The 23,934-nt window shown below is 25.5% G+C and overlaps 2 protein-coding genes across 4 annotated transcripts in view; one reads left to right on the top strand and one right to left on the bottom strand.

The window, feature by feature from the left end:
• The window catches only part of LOC139426047 (transmembrane channel-like protein 5), a 16,300-nt gene extending 7,069 nt beyond the window's left edge, over positions 1-9,231 (bottom strand). Inside the window, exon 1 of the mRNA XM_071183528.1 lies at positions 9,139-9,231. The gene's annotated coding sequence lies outside the window, so the exon portion shown is untranslated. The remainder of the gene's footprint in view (positions 1-9,138) is intronic.
• Positions 9,232-9,471: 240 nt separating this feature from the next.
• Positions 9,472-23,549, top strand: LOC107452684 (UDP-galactose transporter senju). 3 transcript variants are annotated; one of them, XM_016069242.3, is made up of 6 exons: positions 9,472-9,941; positions 12,972-13,089; positions 15,469-15,515; positions 16,547-16,686; positions 17,929-18,102; positions 21,815-23,549. In XM_016069242.3, the coding sequence occupies exons 1-6, from the start codon at positions 9,851-9,853 to the stop codon at positions 22,307-22,309; spliced, it is 1,065 nt and encodes a 354-aa protein (XP_015924728.1). In that variant the 5' UTR covers positions 9,472-9,850; the 3' UTR covers positions 22,310-23,549. The 3 variants fall into 3 exon arrangements, with proteins under 3 accessions (XP_015924728.1, XP_042903498.1, XP_042903497.1); XM_043047564.2 differs by having other exon boundaries at positions 9,535-9,554; positions 21,815-22,373; XM_043047563.2 differs by having other exon boundaries at positions 9,540-9,677; positions 21,815-22,373.
• Positions 23,550-23,934: the final 385 nt, after the last annotated feature.

Below are 23,934 nucleotides of genomic sequence, written 5' to 3'. Positions count from 1 at the left end.
CCTCCTAAAAGGCAGCCATTGATAATATATCATTTTAGTAGTTTAAAACATTATTGATTGGAAAATTTGTGATTATTCTTTTTTTTCCAGTGAAATGAACTTATTTTAAATTAATATAACTATAATTTAAAACATAAAATATCTATCAATATGTGTAGTTAATTATTGTACAAATAATAATTTTTTATAATAAATAATAATATTATGCAAATAATAATATTTATTTATTTGTAAAAAAACATTTATTTTAGGATTCTAAAATGAAAAGAGATCACAAACTTTCAATCTTTTAAAAATTATTACTATTATATTAATTATTAATATGTTAAAAATAATTTTTTCATGTAATGTATCAAAATTATTATTCCTTATGATTGATTTAAATTTGTTTCCAGTATTTTGTAATAATATTTTATCAGCAATTTAGATAATTTGTTTTTTGCCGGTTTTTACCAGTTTTTACCAGGTTTTTGCCACTGTCCTGGCAAAAACCCCTTTTTGCCGGCAAAAACTCCAACCCTGATTGTAACAATGAAAAAAGAGGAAATTTTCTTATATATTTTTTACAATTTTCAGTTAATTGCTTATTGGAATCTTTATTAATTCAAATTAACATAAATTGGCAATTTTAAAATGTTTAGGCTTACAAAGTTTTCCACAAAAATATCTTTGTTAAATAGCATTGGCATTTTGTCTGGAAAAAACCTATTTCTTCCAGGACAGTAGAAAAAAAAAAAAAAAAAAAAAAAAAAAAAAAAAAAAAAAAAAAAAAAACGGAACAAACTGGACAAAATTGGAGAAATTGAAAATGACCAATACAGTTGCTAAATTATAAGTATTATAAGAATAACTCAAATTTAAACAAATTAAATTTATGGAACAGAAATTTTAAAGTCTATCATATTTACTTATTTATTAGTTTCAAGGAGAATTTTAAAACTTATATCATATTATTTAAGATTCAGTTTGAGAAATCATACTTAACATTATTTGATTATAAAAATTAGTATGCTATTTGTAATTAAGAATTCAATACGTGTGTTTAATAGTATCTATGCTTAGAATGCGATTTGTCAATTTACTTGTATTAATAAAATTAAGTTTTACGATATTCTGTAAAATATTAAAGAACTAGTTATTTGAATTTTTTTAGCATTTCAGTTTTTATTTATTTAAAAATGATACATCTAATAGTTTGAAAGCTAATACTGTTATTTAAACTAGATTTCAATTATAAACTGCTTAAATATTTTATATTTTTCTTTTTGAGAAAAAAAAGAGTTTTCTACTTGGGTTAGAATAGACCTATTTCTTCAGTTTTTTTACCTTCCCCATGTTGAAAAAACTTGTTTTTTCTTTATGTTAAATAATGAGAGTTATATGTCATGTAATAATTCATAATGTGTCTCAAAAATACTTAAAATAAAATAGATGTCCTCATGTTTTGTAATTTTTAAAAATAGTTGAGTAATATAATTAATGAAAGAATTCAAGTTTCTCAAAGTTTATTTTAATCTATTTGTTAAATGCATTATGTTTGCTACAGTCAAAAGTTTTTATTTATTTATTATTTTTTTTTTTAATAACAGGCACTGAACTTTTCGTTCTTCGCCATAGAAGATGCCGGAATTGTTACTCATTTAGCGTTACCCAGTGGGCACCTGTGAACCAAAGTCACAGAGGCGAGCAACGTTACCCACGCCATACTGCCACAAACCCGTTCATAGGGTGGGCCACATTCACACAACAGAAGACAACACAGAGAGGGAAACATCCATGCCCAGAGCGGGATTCGAACATGGGAATAATAATAAAAAAAATAAATTAGAAATCAAATTATTCCCAGTCAGAAGTATAAATGGGAATAATTTGATTTCTAATATTTTTTTTTTTTCATTTTCAGAATTACTTTCCGTCACCAGTGTGAATAAATTTGTATTGTATATATGCAGTATGTTTATATACAGTATCGCAATTTTCAAATTACATTTTTCATATCATATTTAAAAAAAAAAACTAATAAAGAAAAAAATATTAAATTCACTAAAAATATTTTGAAGTATTTTTTCCTTATTTATTTAATGCTGCATTATTGGGAGTACAAATTAGTTAGGTCCGTTTTCAAAAGAGGGCTTTGGCTGTTATGAATGTTTTATTGTGACAGCTGGTTTTGGTGGTTTCAGAGAAGTTAGACATCTGTCGATAGTATTCAGTTTATAGCATTTTGAGTTTCATACAAAAATGCTTTTCTATACTTTGTTGAATATGTCAAATTTTGTGGTAGTTAAGCAGCATTTGCGGGAGGTTTATGTTTGGAAGAAAATTGCAGCTGAAGTGCATCGAATGCTTGTAGTAGTTTATATGGTGACAATGCTCCAACTGATAAATCAGGTAGGGAATGGTTTCGATTTTTCAAGAATGGTGAATGATATTGTATACTATGAGCTGCTACAACCTGGCGATTCCATTACAGGTGATCGGTACGGGCTACAATTGACTCGTTTGAGCCCGTGCATTATGACACAAAAAAAAAAAAAAAAAAAAAAAAAAAAAAAAAAAAACAGCCGGAATACGAGCAAAGACATGACAATGTTATTCTTCTGCATGATAACGGTCGGCCTCATGTCGCAAAATTTTTTTTGGAAACGCTTAAATGGGATATTTTACTGCACCCGCCATATTCACCGGACATCGCTCCTTCTGATTACTGGTTGTTCCGACGGATGCAGCCCAATTTGGCAGGTCACCGGTTCACTTCTTTTGCAGAAATCGAAAATTGTCTCCTAACTTGCATCGCCTCAAAGGACGAGACATTTTTTTGAGATGGAACTCGAAATTTGCCTGAGAGTAGGGAAAAAGTAGTGGCCAGTGATGAACAATACTTTGATTAATCTATTCATTTAATTTGTTCTGAAATAAATGCATTTTGAAACACACAAAAAAAANAAAAAAAAAAAAAAAAAAAAAAAAAAAAAAAAAAAAAAAAAAAAAAAAAAAAAAAAACGGACAGCACTAATTTGTACTCCCAATACATGAAATATTGTAAAATTTAAAGCTACATCATGCTAAAATAAATGATAAAAAAGTAATTTTTTCCCTATTATTCAAACAGGTAGTACTAAAATATACCTTTACTATTTAATGTGCTTTAATTTATGCCGTCATTCTTACTTTTTTGTTTCTTTTCATCATTTTATGAATTTTAAATGTTTTTTAAGTGAAAAAAAATATATTGTCTTATATATCTCACTCATTTATACTAAAATCTGCATTGATTCAATAAATAAAAAATAAATGTTTATTTCAGAATAATTAATTGTTATTAATGCTATAAATAGTATACAGCTAAATAAGGGCATGAATGTAAATAATCCGGAATTAGGACATTTCTTTATATACTAACAATCAAGGAGGTATACTAACTTTTACATGCATACACTTATAAAAAAAATAAAAACACTTAGATATAAAATGCTTATTTGTTTGTTAAGTGGGGTTGTATACATTTTTGTATCATGTTCATAAAGTTAAGAGTAAAAGTGAATACTTTTATATTCTTTATCAAAGTATTAGTCGATAGTTAAAAAAAATTCCATGAAATATTTTTGAATGGTTCAATTACTTTTAAATTTGGGCATAACATGTTATTTAACCTTTTAAATAAACCAAAAAAAAAAAAAAACTAGTTGAAACTGGTGCGAAAAAAAAATTGTTTTTCAATTTTGTCTAGCAATAAAAATTTAAAATGAATCTAAACTTCCCATTTTCAACTTTTTGTTTGAAGAAGAAACAGAGTTATAGAGTAAACAAAGAAATATTAATGCAGTACTTATCATTTTCATTTTTGTACTACTTATTTCCCTTAGCCAGAAAATTAAGAAAATTTTCTTACAATAGGAAAAGATTATAAAAAAAGAAAAATAATAAGAGAAGATTTATCCAGCAGCTCAAGAAAGTTTTACAACAGCTAATATCTATGTACAGTGTGTCAAAAAATTTTTCCGACCACTCGAAATAAATTTCAATCTAATGATCAGATCTTCATGTTTTAGGGTTCATTTTTAATGGTTCGAGGGACTGATTTCAAATATACAAATTATTTAGTGCAGGCAATATTTCAAGTTACAAAATCAGACACAAAAACATACTTTTTCTTTAAAAAAAAAAAAAAAAACTTTTTTTTCCGACGGATTTGGGCTTCAGACCCCTTAAAATTAGGGGGTAGCTGCAGTCTGGGAAATATGGTTCGAATGGCTTGGTCAGGAGAATGCTCCTAAGTTTTGACCCCTAAATGTTAATTTTCCTTTCTGTGTATTTCGGCATATCTCGAATTTTTTTTAAGTGAATTGACAATTTTTTGCACACAATTACAAAATTTGCTCATCCAAAAATAATTCCATGTAAAAAACACTTTTTGTAAATTTTATTCTTTTTTTTAAATTATTTTTCTAAATAATAGTAGAAAAAATTTGAAATTGTAAGGTATACAATTTTTTCACGTCATTTTAAAGTATATAATTTTTCATGGTAAAATACAAAATTTGAGAAAAATTGGTTGAAAAGTTCCAGAGAAAGTGAAATTTAAGAAAGTTGTATATTTAAAACTTGATTTCGCAAGAACTATTTAACCGACTTTGTTCAAATTTTGTATTTTACTATGTAAAATTTAATATTTTAAAAACACGAGAAAAATTGTATACCATACAATTCAAAATTTTCTCGACTATTATTAAATATATAAAAATAATAAATGTTTACTAAAATTTATTTTATTTATGGAATAATCTTTGAATAAACATATTTTATAATTGAGTGTAAATTTTTTTCAATTTGCTAAAAAAATTCTTAAGATATGGCAAAATATGCAAAAAATAAAACTAACATTGGATAGTCAAAATTTTGGACTACTCTACTGACCAAACCATGGGGACTATATTTCCCAGATTGCCACTACCCCCTATATTTTAAGGGTCAGAAATCCGAATCTTTTCCAAAAAAAAAGGTAAGTTTATTTAGAGAAAGTGCGTTTTTGTGCCTAAAATTGTAACTTAAAATATCGTCTGCTCTGAATAAGTAGCATATTTGAAGTCATCTCCTCGAACCATTAAGAATGAGTCCTAAAAGGTTAAGATCCGATCATTAGATCGAAAGTTATTCTGGGTACTCCATTTTTTTTTTGTCACACTGTTCAATACGCAGCTGAATGTTTGTTACCATTGATATGAGGTTAATCTGTCTAATAATCTAATGATAATAATAATCCACTATACAAATGATACCAAACTGAATTCCAAGAGTAGTTAACACCTGTTGCAAAAATGTTCTGGTACTGAAAAAGGCCCTTTGCAACAGGATTGGATACAGTCTTCATTAGGTTTCGTCCTCAAAATAGCTGATAGTGATACAGCTACAAAATCTCATCTATAATATATCTCATTGTGATGCCAGAATTGGCATACACATATTTATTTTCTATCTTTTAAAATATCCTTAATTACTTAAACTTATTTTTATTAATGGAAGAATTACTTTTAAAATAAATCAAAAACTTAATCTTTTTAAGCGAACATAAAATATTTATTTCTTCTCTTCCAGATCAATGTAACGGATACTTTCTTTTTATTTCATTATTATGCAGACATATAAATTCACTGTCGCCTCTAATCGAAAACAAAAACTATTTATAACTTTTGATTCTAATTTTCCAACGGCTAAATGTTTCGGTTGCATGGTTATAATAATTCACATAAATTTGTTGGCGACTCGTGATCGCCAAGGTGTTCTTTTAAACCCATGTGGATATGCTAGTTGGCTTTGTTTTTGGCTATGATATATTATGATAAATCGCCAAAATTTTGGATCTCCTACCCATACTTTCTCTGTCCGTTGAGAATAAATATATTCACTTTGAATTTCTAAATTGGTGAGGCTGGGACCCCCTTAGGGGCCTCCCAGTCTTAATTTTCTAACGGTCAGAAATGTTGTTCTGGCTTTATGATCTCTCAATAGAGAGTATTATTATTTCATCCCTTTAAGGGATTTCTTATTTTCAAGATATGGCCACTATCTGATTCAAATTATACTTAATAAAATCTAAATTTACAATAATGATTTGTACATTATTTCCTGGAAACTCAACTGTTATTGTTTTATTCATTCAATATTGGCCTAAATGAACATTTATATATACCACTATCAATCATACGGCTAATGACGGGGAAGCAATGATTTCCCTCATCATACTCATAAACTTAAATAAGAAAACATGCAGGAATGCATGTAGATGCAGAAAAACTGGCCGACACTGTTTATATTTTTCACACATTACAAAGAACAACTTAGCAAAAATGCAAAGCCAATTATTTAGATGAAGAAAGTGAAGTTCCTTCCCAAGATGAAAAGATAAATTATCAACTGAAGTGTCAGGGATTAGAAGCAATGGAATGTTCAGGGGTCTATTTAGAAGAAATTTGGGTCTGTTAACGGACCCTTCACAAAATATCTTTTCATCGAAACGGACCCTTCACGAAATATTATAACTTAAAATCGGACCCTTCACAAAATAATTTATCTTTTAATCGGACCCTTCAAAAATTTGTTTATCTTCATTATTGTTTTGTTAATCAAATAAACCCTTCCCAGGGGAAAAAAAAGAAAGACCAATGTAAACAAACTAAATTATTAAAATTCTAATTCCTAATTTATTAAAACTATTAACATTGTCAGTTATTATACTATCGTCAACAGCTTCTGTTGAAAGGTTATTCTCGAAAATTAATCTCTTTTACAAGGAGTTGCGAACGAGAATGAAACAAGAGACACTCGATAGACATTTACGCGTTATCGTAAATGGATCAGAAAAATTGACTGATGCTGAGTGTTCAGCTATTATAGATATTTTCAAATCTACTGGCAATAAACGTATATTGCTTTAATATTTTGTTAATTATGTTTTTTTGCTTTAATTCTAAGGCTAAGTTTGATCTAATTTCATTTATATTATGCACCTTAACCTCTTTGAAGTCAAAAAAAATTATAAATTCCAAATGTAGTATTCTAAGAAAATATTTATACTTCTACAAACATCGTGTGTACATTCTTTTTGATATTAAATAATAATTTTTTTTCTGTAAATAAAGAATTAAGCAACATATATTTTTTCATAAAATTAATTGATAAAATATTATGCAAATAAAAATTAAGTTCTGTCAATTTTTAAAAAAAAAAAAATTATAAATTTAAGAATTGTTTAATTTCACTTAATATCTAACACATTAGAAGTGATACATAACTAAGTTGTGTTATTTAAAATATGTGAATTGAAATTATTAAAAATGTGAGTGGTTTTGTTTCCATTATTCTTCCCAAATGAGTATTATAGGATAAATACCAAATATTTGTATGTTGCATCTCTACTTTAGTGACAGCAATTGCTGTTTATTTTTGAAAATTAAATTTTTTTAGATTATAATTTTACAGGGTTGAGCATAATCTTGTATCTATTTACAATTTAAAAACTCCTTGTAAAGGTTTTTTGCAATAACCGGACCCTATTTGCACAAATTCACAAAAACAGGACCCTGGTTGAAAGAATCTGAGTTAACGCTTACTTTATATTCACAAATTATGAGTATTTTTTTCACAATTTTACAAAAACTGGACCTTTCACTAAATGTCTGAACAGATCCCTGATATTACTCGGAGAGAATACAATAATTCCAGAATTTTTATTGTTAATGATTACAATATTGTAGTATTTAATGCACCAACGCGTATTTTTGGTAATGTATGACCTGCATAAAAAAGAATCTGGCGTTGTTCTTCCGTGTAGGCAAACTTAGTTTCCATGCCCAATAACTAATAAGTACTCTTCGTTCTCATTTGCAATAATTTTCATAATAACCTATGATATGACAGCAGCACCCATTCATTGATTTTATATAAAATAAGGAGGGCTCTATTTCAAAACATGCTTAAGGAAATTAAAGGTAAAACATTAGGAAAAAAATTTGGATCAATAATGATTCTGTGACACAATAGCAATGTGAAATAATCATTTATGACAGTATCTTTAATTGTAAACTAGGTATTTGTTAAGGGGAAAGAGCCATATGGTTACCTGTTTATGCGAACTGAATTTACCAAGGCATTGAATGAAATTCACCTGTTGTTTCACATGGAATAAATGAAAGAAAAATATATAGCCTTGCCTTATCAGAGGGTGAATTAAATATTAAATTAACTTTTTAAGTTAACCTCATTCTCTAATGTTTCCTTAAAATTTATTCCGTGTGTCATTGCATGGAAGTTGTCAAAACGTGGCAATTATCACAGCACCTAATACCTATTATCGCAATATCAGTAGCACCTACAACCATTGATCTGAATAATAGTTAGGCAAATTCTTCTTTGGCATCATTGAAACAGATATAACAGCTGTTTAGTTCAAAGGTGTCTTTAAACCAGGATTTGCAATTAGAATTTATTATAGACTATTTTCATAGATCAAAAATAGGTAAGTAAATTAAAACTATTTTTAGCATATAATTAATTTTTACAACTATGATTTAAACTGAATTTTTAAATTATGAAAAATCTCTAGACCTTAATTTTAGCAATAATATGCTTTCAATCTTCATTTAGTCAGTGGAAGTAATTTAAAAGTACATTAAAAATATTAATATGTCACAATAATATGCTTAGAAATATTTTATAAGGTTAAATTAAACAATTTCAATGAAAATAACTGGAAGATTTTTAAAAGCATTATCTAAGAATCTAGTTTGATAAAGAATATAAATAAGTCATTAAATAGTTCAAAAATAATTTTCAATGAACAAAAGGGATTTCATTGTTATTTTAAAAATTAAAAAGAATAGTATCGGGTTAATTTACAGAAAAATATCACCTTATTAAAGGTGTCGGGGTGTAAAAGGAGAAATAACTGGTTTTGCAATTAGAATTAATTAAAGTTTTTTCAATTTAATGAATAGTTATAGGAAAGTCATTTTTTGATGATCAATACAAAACGTCACGGTACTTATTGATTGCTTAGCATTTTAATATTTTCATAACCATTTAAACAACAAATAAATTTCAATACTGTTAAATTAATCACAGGTACCAAAAACAACTTACTAATGACTTTGTACTCGATATTAATTATCTTCACTCATAATCTTGTTTTGAAAATTTCTGAAAGTAATGTTCTTGTTTCCCTTCTTGGTCGGGGAGAGATTGCCAGATAATTTTCACAGTTTTAAATAATTATTGAAACAGGATTATTTTTAAATTTTTTTTTAATGATGGTAATATTTTATTTGAATTCATGATATCACACTATTTAAAATTAAGAAATAAATGAATTAAAAAAGAAAATTAATAAATCATTTTTTTTATGGTTTTACTTTTCCATGGCATCAATGCAGCAAAAAAGAAATACATGTAGAGCAGAATTGAGCAGCCGGATATGATCCTTATTAAATCTAAACATTGAAAGTGAAGAAAACTAAAGGATCACCACCGAATTTTTTCAACTTTTGGGTTCAAAAAATGTTTAGTACCTCTTTAAACTTTTCGAACTTGTTATGATACTTGATGGCCAAGTTATGAACGATGTTTTTCAAAGAGCAGCATCATTAAATGTAGAAAATACATCGGATGGATTATGTTTTGATGTAATCTTTCTGTTTGGTAGACTGAAAATTTGACGATTATTGTTAATGCTTCTGTCACGTCTTCAAAAGAGCTTCATGAAATAGAAAAATTAAATGCTAGAAAATTTTTAGTTGACACTGTTTCTAATTAAGTTGTTATTATTGATTGTTGAATTGCAAAAACTTTGTTCAAAATGTCTCGATTTTCGAATGTTGCTGAGCTTTTCCCTTCAAAGCTGAGCGCTGTAGTGTTCTTCGCATATATAGCTTTATTTGTTAATCAAGGTTTGCATTTATGCATTACTATTAACATTTATTAGTATTAAGAAAAATGGTTAAAGTATAGAATTTGGCGCTCCTTAAATTGGGTACTGTACCTTGAGGCTTTAACTGAACATAAAATTTTTCGTTTTCCTATTATTTTTTATATAGATTTTAAATTTTTGAAAAATATATTCTAAAGTCATTTTACCTGTTTTTTGAGATACATAAAAAAAAACCCCCACCTAAATAAGAGGGGACCCAAATGCAAATTTAATATAAATGGTTTCATAAAAATATATAATGGTTTCATAGAATGTGTTGCATTTCTGAAATGAGCAAATTGAGAGGATATTACACCAACTACAATCGCTTAGGTGCCAAATAGATTTTAAACTTGCAAATTTTAAAATAAAAAACATAATGATATTTGCCCTGGGATGGCTAAGAGTGATACTTTTCTAGTTGGTGCCTTTCTGTTATGTTTTTTTAAAAAATTTTTTTTTAGTTTCTTGTAGTCCATACCCGGAAATCACCAAGATTAGATTATTATTTTTTTGCCACAGATCACAATATGGGAATCTCTCCCGAATTGATTTTTTTTTTGTTGCTAAGGCTTTGTTTTTTTCGTTAATCTACCTTATACTATATAAAATTAATTGAGTAAAATAATATTCAGCAAATTCTTTTTGAGTAACTTCTGTATGGTGGGAGACATCAAGCATTATAGACAGACATGTTAATAAAGCAAACATGAAACTTAATGTGATTGCATATATAAATTATAACTGAGAAATTTAATTAGTTATGTATCGACCAAGTTTAAGAATATTTTTCTTAAATATGTACATATCTGTGTATTTAATAGAATTTCTTTAATTTCATTGAATAGTAATAGTATTAAAAGTTAAAAATTAACTCATTAGTATTGTTTGGGACTCAAATTTTCTTTTAAAATAAGCTTTACATTAGAAAAATTAATTTTTACGAAAAATATTTAAACACATGTAAATATATATTTAGAAATAAGGTCTATTCATAAAGATTTTCAGTCAACAATATTTGATATTGTGGATTTTGAAGACACATATTTACCAAATTTTGTGTGATTTTTGTGCATCAAAATTTTCTCTTTTACCTTATAAATTTGAGAAAAACCACTATTTAGTGAATAATATTAAATCCGATATTTACTAATTATTTCTACAATTGGAAAAAAAACTTATTTTGCTAGTTTAGGTGAAAAAGATTTGATTGTGTCCAAAAATTTTTTTTTAATGCTTGATGAAACTACCTCCGACCAAAGCTTCTAAAAATACAGCCGAAAAATTTTAAAAACGTAGGATTTTCAGGCTCATCATTTCAAATTTTTAAGAAATCATTTTTTATAGATTCTATATCTCATTAAAAATAAAGTTATTACCATTGGGATTAATTGAATCAATTGACAGACTATTTACATGTGCAACTGAAATTAAATTATTAATTTATTGGAACCTATGATAGTTATTCTGGTGCCAAAATTGATAATGAAATTCCTAATTAAACTTACTTTTTCCAATGCTTTGAATTATTGCACAGTATTTTCTTCTCTTCGTAAGATTAACAGACTTTCTATTATTGTATTTTCTATTCTATTTTGTGTATTTTTAGCTGCTGTATCAAAAGTGTTCAGTTTTTAATTTGGGATATTTTTGTTGAGCTCTTTATTAAGGGTGTTCCATTAAGTAAATAGTAAATTGTTTTGTTTTGTATCTCGATATTAAAAAGGATGCCTAAATGAATGAATAAAATTTTTAGTCCTGATGAATTAAGTTGAAATATGACTATACAGGGGAAAGCCTGATATTCAGACGTTTTTTTTCCGGAAATGTCTATTTTTTGACAATTTTTAACAACCAAAATAAACAAATCTCTTTTCTTTTTTCGAAAAAGAAGAAATTATTTTTTTCAGACAAGAAATTGATTGTAAACAAGGGTGTAGTGGGGCCGAAACTCACTAAAATGATGTTCCAATACTTTTTTATTAGCCGAAATGTCTATCTGGAACTATAATTTGAGTATTATACGTTTTTATTTTATTCAGAAATTTTTATTTTTCTCCATAAAAGGCTAAAGTCAAGTTAAGAGTATTAATGATTTTTCTTTCCTTAAATAGTTCACACTAACTACACCATGCTAATTTAAATAGATTATCAGCAGAATATCTTGAAAGACCATTGAAATCAAGCTTGGCAAGACTCGGGCATTTCCCGTAATATGAGCTGTCTATATTATGCAGGCCAGCATGACCATAACCTCTTCTTTTGTTTAAGATACCGAAGCATTTATACAGCTTTCTCTTAGTGAAAACTTTAGTGAGAGGAATAAAATATTAGCATTAATGATGCTGAATATTAATAGTATTTGAAAGAAATACTAGTTGGCCTGCTATATTTTCATTTAAATTATATATGTTTTTATTAAAAAAAATACTTATTTATGTTCTTTATAGATTTATGATTATATAGGATTTATTTATTTTTGTAATTTAATTTGAAGCTTGTTTTTTATGTTATCTTGTTTTGTATATCTGTGCTGATGATTCATATCAAATTTAAAAAAAAAAAGAAAAGAGAAACATATCTTTATTCGAGAAAGGAAAGGTACAAGTCACCCTCTGCGTACTTTTTCATAGCCACGATTACCCCTGTGATCTATTCATTGACGCATATATAATTATCCCTATGATTACACGAAACATTTTTGCGTCAGAGCTCATTAAATCAATAAGAAAACGATGTTTGAAAATTGCCCTTTATTTTTTATTTATTTATTGTTTTTTAATTGAATAATGCACGTTTAAATCTTGGTTTATACTTTGAAGACCTATTATCTGAAAAAATTCATTTTCTGGACTTGTGGAAGTTCCAACCATTCAAAATAAAGGGCTTTCCATTGTATATGCTCAATTATGTATGTAGGTCTGTCATAAATGATCTTTTGTAATAAGTACTTAGTAACTGCACTGCATAAAATAATGCTAAGTAATAATAATGCTATTTATTTTTTTAGGAATTCTTGTTACAGCTACTAAGGAAAAGACATCTTCATATGCTTATAGCACAGTAACAGTTGTTATGTTAATTGAATGCATAAAGCTTGTATTTTCTTCTGTTATGTACATTCAAGAGTAAGTGTACAAAATCATTTTAAATTATCTTTGCCATTGTCAGAATAGTATTTTTATAATTAGTTCACTAAATAAATATGTCTCTGATATAAAATATTCTAATATTTTCTGAAGCATACATATCAAGCCTTTCTTTGGAATTGTTCTGTTCTTAGTAGGTTGATTTTTTTCCTTGCTAAGCATTTTTAATGCATTTTGATTTATGCCACTTTTGTAAAAATTTTGCAACTACAAACATATTTTGCAACGTTATGACAAGAAAATCTCCATTTTGATTACTTCATACTTGCATATTTGCTTGTGGCCATTCTTTCGCCGCACCATTTTTATCATTTATATAATTTATTTTCGAGGATAACCTATGATTTTATTTATATTATTCCTTGTTTTTTTCTTCTTCTCATAACATGTTCAAACTGGGTATTTTAAAATTTACCAAAAAAATTTTTTTTTCCGGTTTAAAATTCAGATTTCAGTTATTTTCAGCATGTTTATGAAACTTGTCCATGACATTAAAAATACAAAATTTCAGTCCCCCCCCCCCATTCGTTTCCAAGTTATACAATTTGGAAAATTCACTTATCTTTTATTGTTTATAAATTTTAAACAGCTGTAATTTGTAACACGGTTTTGCTAATTTGAACAGAAAATGTTTTTTTTAAAGGAAACTAAATTTAAATCTTCAAAAAAATTATTACTGTGAATTTAGTTATTTATTAATTTTTGTTGACAATTTTTTTTTATTTAGTTTTTTTTTTTAATAATTTTTTTTTTTTTTTTTTTTAGTCTGTGTAAAATTTTAAAATGGTATTCTATGCAATTATAAAGAATAAATATTTTAGAATTAAACATTGATTTGAATCATGTAGTAACCTAAATATGTTACTCTCTTTCAAAATTGTTCTTAAATAACACGTAATATAGTTTTCAGTGCATGATTTGTCTCTTAAGTTAGAAATTTTTTTTAATATTTTTTTTTACTTTCCCATAAAAATACCATCTTGAAGTTTGGTACTAATTATTCAAATGAAGTTAAAATATATCTTTTTAGAAGCATAGCAAATTTCAATTTCGAAAATTTAAATTAAATTTTTCATTATTTTTTAATAATAATTTAGCTGTATATTATGTATTTTATAAAATGCCATTAAAAACTGAACAAAATGATACATTTTAGCTCTCTAGGTCAATTAGTTCTCTAGTTATTACTGTTTAAAAGTTATAAAACTGCCAAAAATTTGCACATTTCTAAAAATGCATAACTTGGAGACACACGATTTAAAAAAAATCTGAAACTTAGTATTTTTTATGTATTCTGTTCATTCAGCCTATGAGCTAAAAATAAATTAAACTACAAAGACATAACATTTTGACCATTGGCTAATTTAGTGTGGAATCACCCTTCACCCAAGTATCTTTATTAAAATGTATTGTTAGTTTCCATTTTAAAAACAATTGTACAGTACAGGACCCGTTATCCGGAAATCAGAAAACCGGAAAACCAAAAAACCGGAACGAAATTCGATAAATTTTCTCGCCATTTTTTTAAAAAAAGAATTTTTTTTGATCATAAGATTTTAGGATTTTTCTTTCTTTTTTGAAAGATTTTTACCTTACCATCATTTTGGAAATAATCATTATTGTATTACTTCATCGTTTTTTCTTCTTTTTAAGATTATTTTCAAACACTTTTTTTTAAGTTGGGTTTAACAATAAAAAAAACGGCTTTTTGTAGCGATTCAGAAAACCGGAAAAATCAGTTATCCGGAATAGCGATGGTCCCGACCGTTCCGGATAATCGGTTCCCTACTGTATCAGATATGAAATAATTTAAAGGAAAAGTCTAACTTTTCTTTTCAGTTCTGTAAATTTTTAATATGGTCAAATGATAGTAATAATATTTGTAGTTTCTTAACATTGTCATTATTTATTTATTAATTTTTAAAAAAGAAGATACAATTGTTATTTAGCTATAAATTTACATTTTGATGTTTTACTATAAATGTTCCTTTTTTTTTTTTTTTTTTTTTTTTTTTTTTTTTTTTACTCTTTGAAATTTATAAAATTCTTAAATTAATTTCAAATTATTTTGACATTACAAATGGGCAAAATTGATTGTGACAAGAAAAAGTATAGATTTCTTTATAACTTGAATGCTTTGATTTTAAAGTTTTCTTTTGTTTTTTAAGTCAATAAAATTAATTCTTCAATGTCTGTCTCCTGTCCCCATATAGTGGTTATTCCAATCAAGTTATTATTGTTTATATTAAATTATAATCTTACTATTCAGATTTACATTTTTATCTTATGTTTGAAGAAAAAACAGCTTTTAAAGAAAAAAAAATTCTTTGAATAATTTCTTTCTCTCACTCTTTTTAGGTTTTCAATCGGAATGTTCTTTGATTCTATTGTTAAAAATGCCAAAGGTAAATTATTTTTGTTTTACAGTTAGCTGAAACTGGGAAAAAATAGAATTCAAATAAATTAAGTTGGTTATAGTTCTTTAATTGCATTTAAAACTGTATTTTCAATAGAAAAATATTTAACTGTTTCACGAGAAATCTTAAATTTTTTTTTTTTTTACAAAAGAAAATAAAAACAAAACTGTTTAATTTCACACCTTGGAAGTATAAAAGTTTGTAGTAATTACTCAACATCAGGGTTGATATTCTGGTAGAAACTTATTTTTTCTAGACATTGGACAAAACTAAGAGAAATGGAAAAAAGTGGATGAATTGGAAGTAACTAAAAATAATTAGGACAATTGTTTTGTGTAAAAATATTGTAAGAATGTTTTAAATTTAAATAGTTTAATAATTATTATAATAATTATATTTAATATTATAACCTGAATTAGCAAAAATAGTAATTTTTCTTTTTAAAAAAATTCGAAATTCAGATATTTTTTATTTATTTTTATATTTGCAAGCCAAATCATCTGGTGAAAGGTATTAATAATACTTATTTTTTAAAAACAATATAACTGAAATAGTTAATATTTCTGATCAAAATGTTTGAAATTATTATGTAATTATTACTAATCAATCACTGAATAAATTGACTCATTTTTATTCATTATGCCTTTCATTGATAACTTTTTGTCATTATTATCTAAAAAAAAATCCACAGATTTGATTCTGACTATCTTAGTTTTTAATTTAAAAAAATAGTCGAAGATAGGGTTCAGATTAGCTGAGTTCTAGTGCACATAATTGATCATCTGGGTGACTAAAGTTAGGATAATCAGTGTTCTATTATTTATATTATATTTATATTTATTTTATATATTTTTTATTTTATTATATTTTATATTTATGTTGTATTTTATATTCAAATTGGATATCTATCTGTCTATCATGTTTACCTTGTCTTAAGGTTTCTATTTATTATATGATGAATGCTTTTATGTATAGTTTAAAATTGCTTATTAAAATACATTTAAAATTTTTTATTTCAGTGTTATTGCTATACTTTGTTCCTGCTTTTTTATATTGTTTATATAACAATTTGACTTTCATTAATCTCTCCATATTTGATCCAACCACTTACTTCTTGTTGATGCAAATCAGAGTTGTGATTACTGGAATTGTATTTCAGGTATCATAATTATGTTTATTAATAAGTAATCTTTATATATTATTTAAACACATGAAAATAGTTACAGACATGTTTTAAAACTGCTTTTCACGAAAAGAAATTATATTTGCTCAATAATAGTTATTAGTCATTAATTTTTTTTTTAAGGAGTATTATTTTTTTTAATTGTGTAATAGTTTAAAAGATCAATATAAATGTAAGGGTATGGCCACAGATTATACATATTAACACAATTGTTGTATATGTTTCATGTTTATATGTACAATTTGTATTTTTGTTAACAGCTATCAACTTTCTGTTTGAGAAAAACTTTTCATGTATTTTCAGAGCTTTTTAAATATGTTGTTATTGAAAAATTAAATTTACTGTTGAATCCTGATAATCTGAGTCCATCAATTAAAGTTAAAAAAAATTGATTCATGTATTATTATTTATTTATTAATTTTTGAGCAAATTATAGAATCTTAGAATTGTGGAAAAGGAAGTATCTATCTTAAGAGCAAAATTTTTAAAATTACTTGCAAACATGTGCTTACTAGACATAGACATATAGTAATAGGTATATAGATAAAATTTAACTTTGTTTTTTATTGTACATGCATTGCGTAAATAGCTTTTCTGTAGATGAAAAGGAGGAACTTACTGATAAAACAATAATAAAGGATTTGAATATGGATTATTTTGTAATGCATGGCATTTATTTTATCTGTATATAGACTCTTTTTATATTAAATTTTAAATTTTTTTTTTTAAAATTTAAATTATTTTGTGATAAGCAAAATCTGATGAATCTGTATATGAATCAGTAATATGAACTGGCACTTTTCACATACAACTTAAATTATGGCTATACTGAGATTTGATAAGCAAAAGTTATAATTCTTTGCCGATTTTATTAATGATTTTCTAGTACTTTACAGTTTCACAGTACTAACAGTACGCCCAAAATTGTTACAAAGGTATAATTTGATAGACAAATATGATATGCATTATAACATGATAAAAAGTGCTTTAGTAACTCTATAAAGAACTACAATAATATAATATTTGTCCTACAGATTTAATGCACCATTAAATATATACTTAAATGATAGTGACAAAAATCCTTTTTCCTAAGCATAAGCACAAAGAACAAAGATTAAAAATAAGTATAAATGCTTCACAATTATTAAATTACCTCCCTAAAATGTTAAAAAGAAAAATGTAATTCAGTCACTTTTCAATTAAGATATTTTTTCGTAGGTCCTTTTCAAAAAGCAATTGAGTAAAAAACAATGGATCTCCCTACTTCTCCTGACTTTTGGATGTATTGTGAAGCAAATGCACACCAAGCCAGTTGCTCCTGTTGATGAAATCTCTTTAACACCTCATAAGGAGACATATCCTACTATTTACTTCTGTCTCATTCTAGTGCAGGTATTATATTTCTCTATATAACATGAAAAGATTATTATCTAAAACCATTTCCCATTCTTATAAATGAAATCTTATTGAATGGAAAAATCATATGTTGGGATCCTTAATTAACTAAAAAGATCTGAAAGTTTGTATCTAACATCATAATAAACTTAATAAAAGTTCCTCTGTAAATTTTTCTCTTAAACAGTATTTTTATTCTGTGCTATTTTGATTACATAGATATTTAATATACCTGAAGTTATCTTCTACTATTTTTTAACTTATACTTTTGTTATTTAGTTATTTTTGTTATATTTTTATTAAAATTGAATGTCACAATCATGACAATCTTGTTTAAAATTAAAAGCTTGAAACTAAGCGTTTTGTTCCTCTATTATATTATGAAGCTATTCTTTGATAATAATTAATTAATAGAAAAATGCGGAAAACCACATAATTTGCATTTTTGCAAAATATGTGTAAACAAATCTGTATTATAGAGGAATTCATATCTTGTTTTTTTTTTCTTTTTTAAAATTAATTTTTGTTTTGGTATTTTTGACATTATGATATGATGTATTTATTATTATACTTGATGTTAAAAAAAATTTCTGGTCTTTTTAAAGGTGTTATTTACTTTTTTGTATTTTAAATTATTTCCAATTTTTTGAATATTTCAAGTCAGTGTATACATTATTATTTTTTTTTTCAAACTGTGGAAAAAATATATTGATAATGTATTCTGTATTGTATATGTTTTTATTGTTTTAATTAAAATTTTGAAACTTTTTTTTACATATAAAATTAAGTTTTGTTTATATATGAACATTTCAAATGATTTTGAGTGTTTATTTTTTTATTGTTTAAGTTTATATATATATATAGCATGATAAATAAATACAAAAAGAAAAAATCACGAAGAAAATTAAGAAATTAGGCATAAGCTGTTAGTAAATAGGACTCGTAAAATAAGTTCGAAATGTCGAGAAAAAATTTAAAAAGTTTCAGAACAATGAAAAAAGAGAAGAAAAAGGAAAAAAAAAGAAAGAAAATGGGTAAAAAAAAAAAAAAAATTAATAAAAATCTGGATATAATCTTTTCATCAGCTCACACAATTATATCCGTGTATATATATGAATTTTTCACTTTTGCTGATTTATTTTTCGATTGAAAGAAACTTTTTGAAGGAAATAACTTGTTTTGTGAAGCATTCATGTTATGTTTAATATAATCTAAAACATTTACATTTGATCTTAGGTATATTTATATACCTTGTCGCACAGGCTATTAACTCTTTGCTAATTATGACTCTGCTGCATATTTTTTATTCATTAACTAAGTTATTTATAATAGTCTATTAATCTGTATATTTAAAGTTACATTGAAACTTGTTTAACTAGTTTGTCAGATAAAACTAAGCTATTTCATCAAAAAAATTTCTCCAAAATGAATGAATGAATCAGTTATGTGTAGTTAATACCTACATCCTCTATGCTGCACTCATGCTGTCAATGATGCAAAAATTTTTCTTACTTATACACTCAACTCATTATAGAGACGAATTTCATTAAATGTTTTAAGTCAAACAGGTTATCAAATATTTAGCAATTTTTTAAGAAAAATTTATGACCACTATGTATGTTATCTAGTTTCTCTGCATTCTTTAATGCCAAATTTATGTGCAGCAATGAGAAAAATTTTATGTGATTAAAACTCAAAGGTAAAAATATTATCATTAATGATACCATGCACAAAGATGTTACCATTATCATTAATTATCTTATATCTGTGTTATCAATATATCTGTGGTAAGATTATTTTAAGTTTTACAGTGATTGATTAATTTTGGGATACTGCAATTTTCTCATTCATAACACTATATAATTTTGAAAATTTTTTTAATACTGTTTTTTTTCTCACGAGTTTAGAAATTAAAACAACCAAATTAAAACAAATTTGCATATTCAAATAAGTTTGTAATCTCAATTTAAGTGTTTTCCAAATGCAAAATTACATTTTATTTGTTTATGAATGGCATTTATCTATGATGCTTTCATAATAATCTGCAATAATATTTCAGAAATAAAATATTTGGTAAGATATATTTCACAAATTAAAATTCCAGTACTTGCCTGTAGTGCAATATCTTTTGGGGTTGTTAAGAAATATAATTGTGCAATAAAAAGTTCAATTCATAACCAATAATTTGTCAAAAAGTGCAAAAAGAATTGTAATTGCATGTTTATTTTTTCTCTCATTCCTTTTTAATTTAATCATTTTATTTGCTTCCATTGTTTTGTCACTAAACAAGGGCTCGCATCTGTGGACAAATAATGCGTACAATAAATTACTCAAAAAAACAAAAAAAGAAAATAAATAAATAAAAAGTAAAAGAATGTAATACTGAAGGGATTAAAAAATAGTTTTAAGATGACAGGTTAATGAATACCTGACTCAGAAATGGCTTTCAGGGAATACAGAAAACAAGGTTGGAAAGAAAAACATTATTTTATTTATTTATTTATTTTTGTTTAAACCAGATTTTTTAAACAATATGTTGGGCAATATTTTAAGCCTTTAATTGCAGTTCACTTAACAATTCCAATATATTTCATAGCATTTTACTATTCTATTTGACTATTAACTAATGCTTTCAATAACAATTCAAAAATATCTACTTTATTCTTTAAATATGCTTTTATATTCCTTTACAACTCCATATAATCTGCAAATAAAAACTCAACATTTCAATTTTATTTTAGTCATATATATTAAACAGTGATTTCTCCCCTTCCTAGTCCATAATAATAGAGCTTTAAGTTTAATAATATCAAGAGTTTGTTGCAAGGCTCTTAGGATTTAAATCATGATTAAAATTACAGTTTAAATCGCTTGATTTTTAAAAAAAAATATTGATTTAAGTCTATTGATTTTTTTTAAAAATCAATCTTCATTTAAAAATATTTTCATACATTTTTATTGATAAATATATTCATTAGGGTTGTGATTCTTTTTAAAGTCTGATTTCATTGATAACGGAGATTTCATCCAAAAAAGTAATTAAAAAATATGCTTGTAGATTTTTATATTTCTAAATAGACTAATAAATAAATAAAATTAGAGGTTAAAGATAAGTATGGCTTGAAATTGTTTAATTATATTTTCCTATTATCTGTGTGTGAAATAATTTGCTGGTCATAAATGTATTTTGATACCCATTTACGTTTTCATTTATTTCAATTAAGTGTTATTAAAACTTATTAAATACTTAATTTTTGTATATCAATAATGAAGAAAGACTTGTTTTGCTCGAAGTAGGTGAAAATAATAAATATTGTTTTAAAAGCAACTTGGTCAAGCTGAGATTTTTTTTAAAAATATGGCCAGTTGAAAAAGAAGAAAAAAAAAGAGAGCAATGAACTGATTGATTATCCTTTTTTTCTTTCTAATCAATACATATAAATCATTTTTTAAAAATTATGTGATATGTCCATAATATTCTAAGATCATAGATCAGTAAGCTGTTTTTGCACTTAAAAGTGGAATCAGTATTTTTTGAAGATATTTTTAGTTTTAATGTTTAACACTTGTCTATTTTATTTTCTTGGTATAGAATATATGAATATATTATACTATTTCTTTTTTAAATTATAAATTATATATTCAGTTTTTCATTGTTACTTATTATACTTGGCAATGAATTGTAAGTATTATACTTTTTGCTCACTAGGTATTTTGTTCCTGTTTCGCCGGAGTTTACAATGAATATTTGCTGAAAGACGTAGGAGCTGATGTCCACCTGATGATGCAAAATGTTTTTATGTATCTGGATTCTATTGTATGTAATTTCATTGTAATGCTTCTGAATGGGGAGGCTCAAACAGCCTTCTCACAGGATTCACTCTCTTCAGTATTTAAACCTCTCGTTATTGCAGTGATGATTAATGGATCAGCCTGTGGTATTGTTACATCAGTTTTCTTGAAAAAGTTGAACTCAATCTTGAAAACATTTGCAGGTGCTCTTGACATTATATTCACTGCCACTTTGTGTTGGATTATATTTGGTATTCCAATAGACATTTACACTGTAATTTCGATTGCGATTGTACTGTATGCAACTTATTTATACTCTCAAAATCCAGTAGTGAACAAAGGTCGTTTGGATGCTGGACATGAAGAAAAGAGTAAAGATACAGAAAAGCTGCTAGTTGAAAACAATGTGTAAAATGGGTGAAAAGTACTTTTTCTAGTCAGCTTTGTACATTAATAGATTATATATTTGAAATTTATTTTAAGAAAATAATTATTTATTTAATTTATGAGTTATAAATGTTTTTTCAGGTAACATATTTGAGCAGGCATTAAATTTACTAATTATATGTAAAGGTATTTTCTGGAATTAATTTCTTAACTAAATTATCATGAACAAATATCACACTTTTAAAAGAATGTAATACTTTTAATTTATTAATTTAGAATCACCATTTACTGTTTTAAATCCTAGTAAACTGAAAATCACTTCAACTTTCTTGTTTCCATATAAGTCTTATTAAAATTTCCAACTTTAAGATACTTTTTCTTAGAAACCAATCAAAAAACTTTTTTTTCTTCTTAGAATCCTCTATTTTTCTAGAATACTTTTAACACATTGATTTTAAATGTAACTCCAGTATCATCTTTTAAAAATTAAAAGATAAATCCTGTTATGCTTGTTTGACTCTTTTGATTAAAAGTTGTGAAACAATTGTACTTTTTCCTTCTTTTTTTTTGCACAAAATTCCTTCTAAGCAACCAAATTACCAATCAAAATTTATTTAACTTTGTTTTAGTTTAATCAAAATTGCATCAATGTGTGTGAGTGTGAAGATGATACAAAAGTGTAATAGTATAATAACTAATGCACTTGAATATGTATATTTATTACATTAAAACTCCATTTAAATAATAAATAAAAATTTAATACCTCTTTAATTGTTCGTACATATAGAAATCTTGTAATTCAACATTAATTACTTAGCTATAATTATTTAGCAGAACACAATTTGAAGCAGTAATATCAATTAGTTGTCTTAAGAGAAATATTTATTGCTTATTAATTATTGAATCAATACGAATTTTAATATTAATGAGCATGAAATATTCAAATCAAAATATTTTTTAATTGAAACATATTACCATTAATAGAATGATAATGGTTTTTTGTCATTATGCTATTGTCTATTATTTAGCTTTAAATTGTATAATATTTTCATTGACATGTTGCATTATAAATAGGACAAAAATATTTTAGATGAATTTAATATTTTTCTGTAATAGATTTTTATTAATGTAATATGAAAAATTTAATTTGAAAATTACAATAATGTAATTATATAGCAATTATATAGCATACACCATACAAATATATTTGCTCTGGTGACTGAAAATAATTCTAAAATTAAACTGAAAACACAAAATAAAAAAAAGCAATTATTTCTCATTTATATTTTTGACTGTAGCTAACAATGTATTTAATAAGTAGATAAAAATAAGCTTTGAGGAACTTGGAACTCTTTCAATAATTAATTACATTATCTAACTTTAAAAACTACAGAACATGAGCAGTTTATTATATTTTGAACATTTTTAAGAGACATTATGACTAAGTTTTAAATTTGCTGACAAAAGTTAACAATCAGGGATGGCAAGTTTCTGCCTCACTAGGAAAAGCTCTCTGAAAAAAGAAAACTGGAAGAAATAGGTTTCTTTCCCAAATGGAAGAAACTTTTTTTTCTTATTGTTTTTAAAATTTAGTTTAATGATATTTATTTTAGAGCTATTTACTGCATCATTTTTGAATAAATAAAATCT

The sequence above is a fragment of the Parasteatoda tepidariorum genome, chromosome 7 (assembly GCF_043381705.1).
Source record: "Parasteatoda tepidariorum isolate YZ-2023 chromosome 7, CAS_Ptep_4.0, whole genome shotgun sequence".
In the NCBI taxonomy this organism is placed as follows: Eukaryota; Metazoa; Arthropoda; class Arachnida; order Araneae; family Theridiidae; genus Parasteatoda; species Parasteatoda tepidariorum.
The sequence above is the reverse complement of the archived record's forward strand: the minus strand, read 5'-3'. Positions and strand labels throughout refer to the sequence as shown.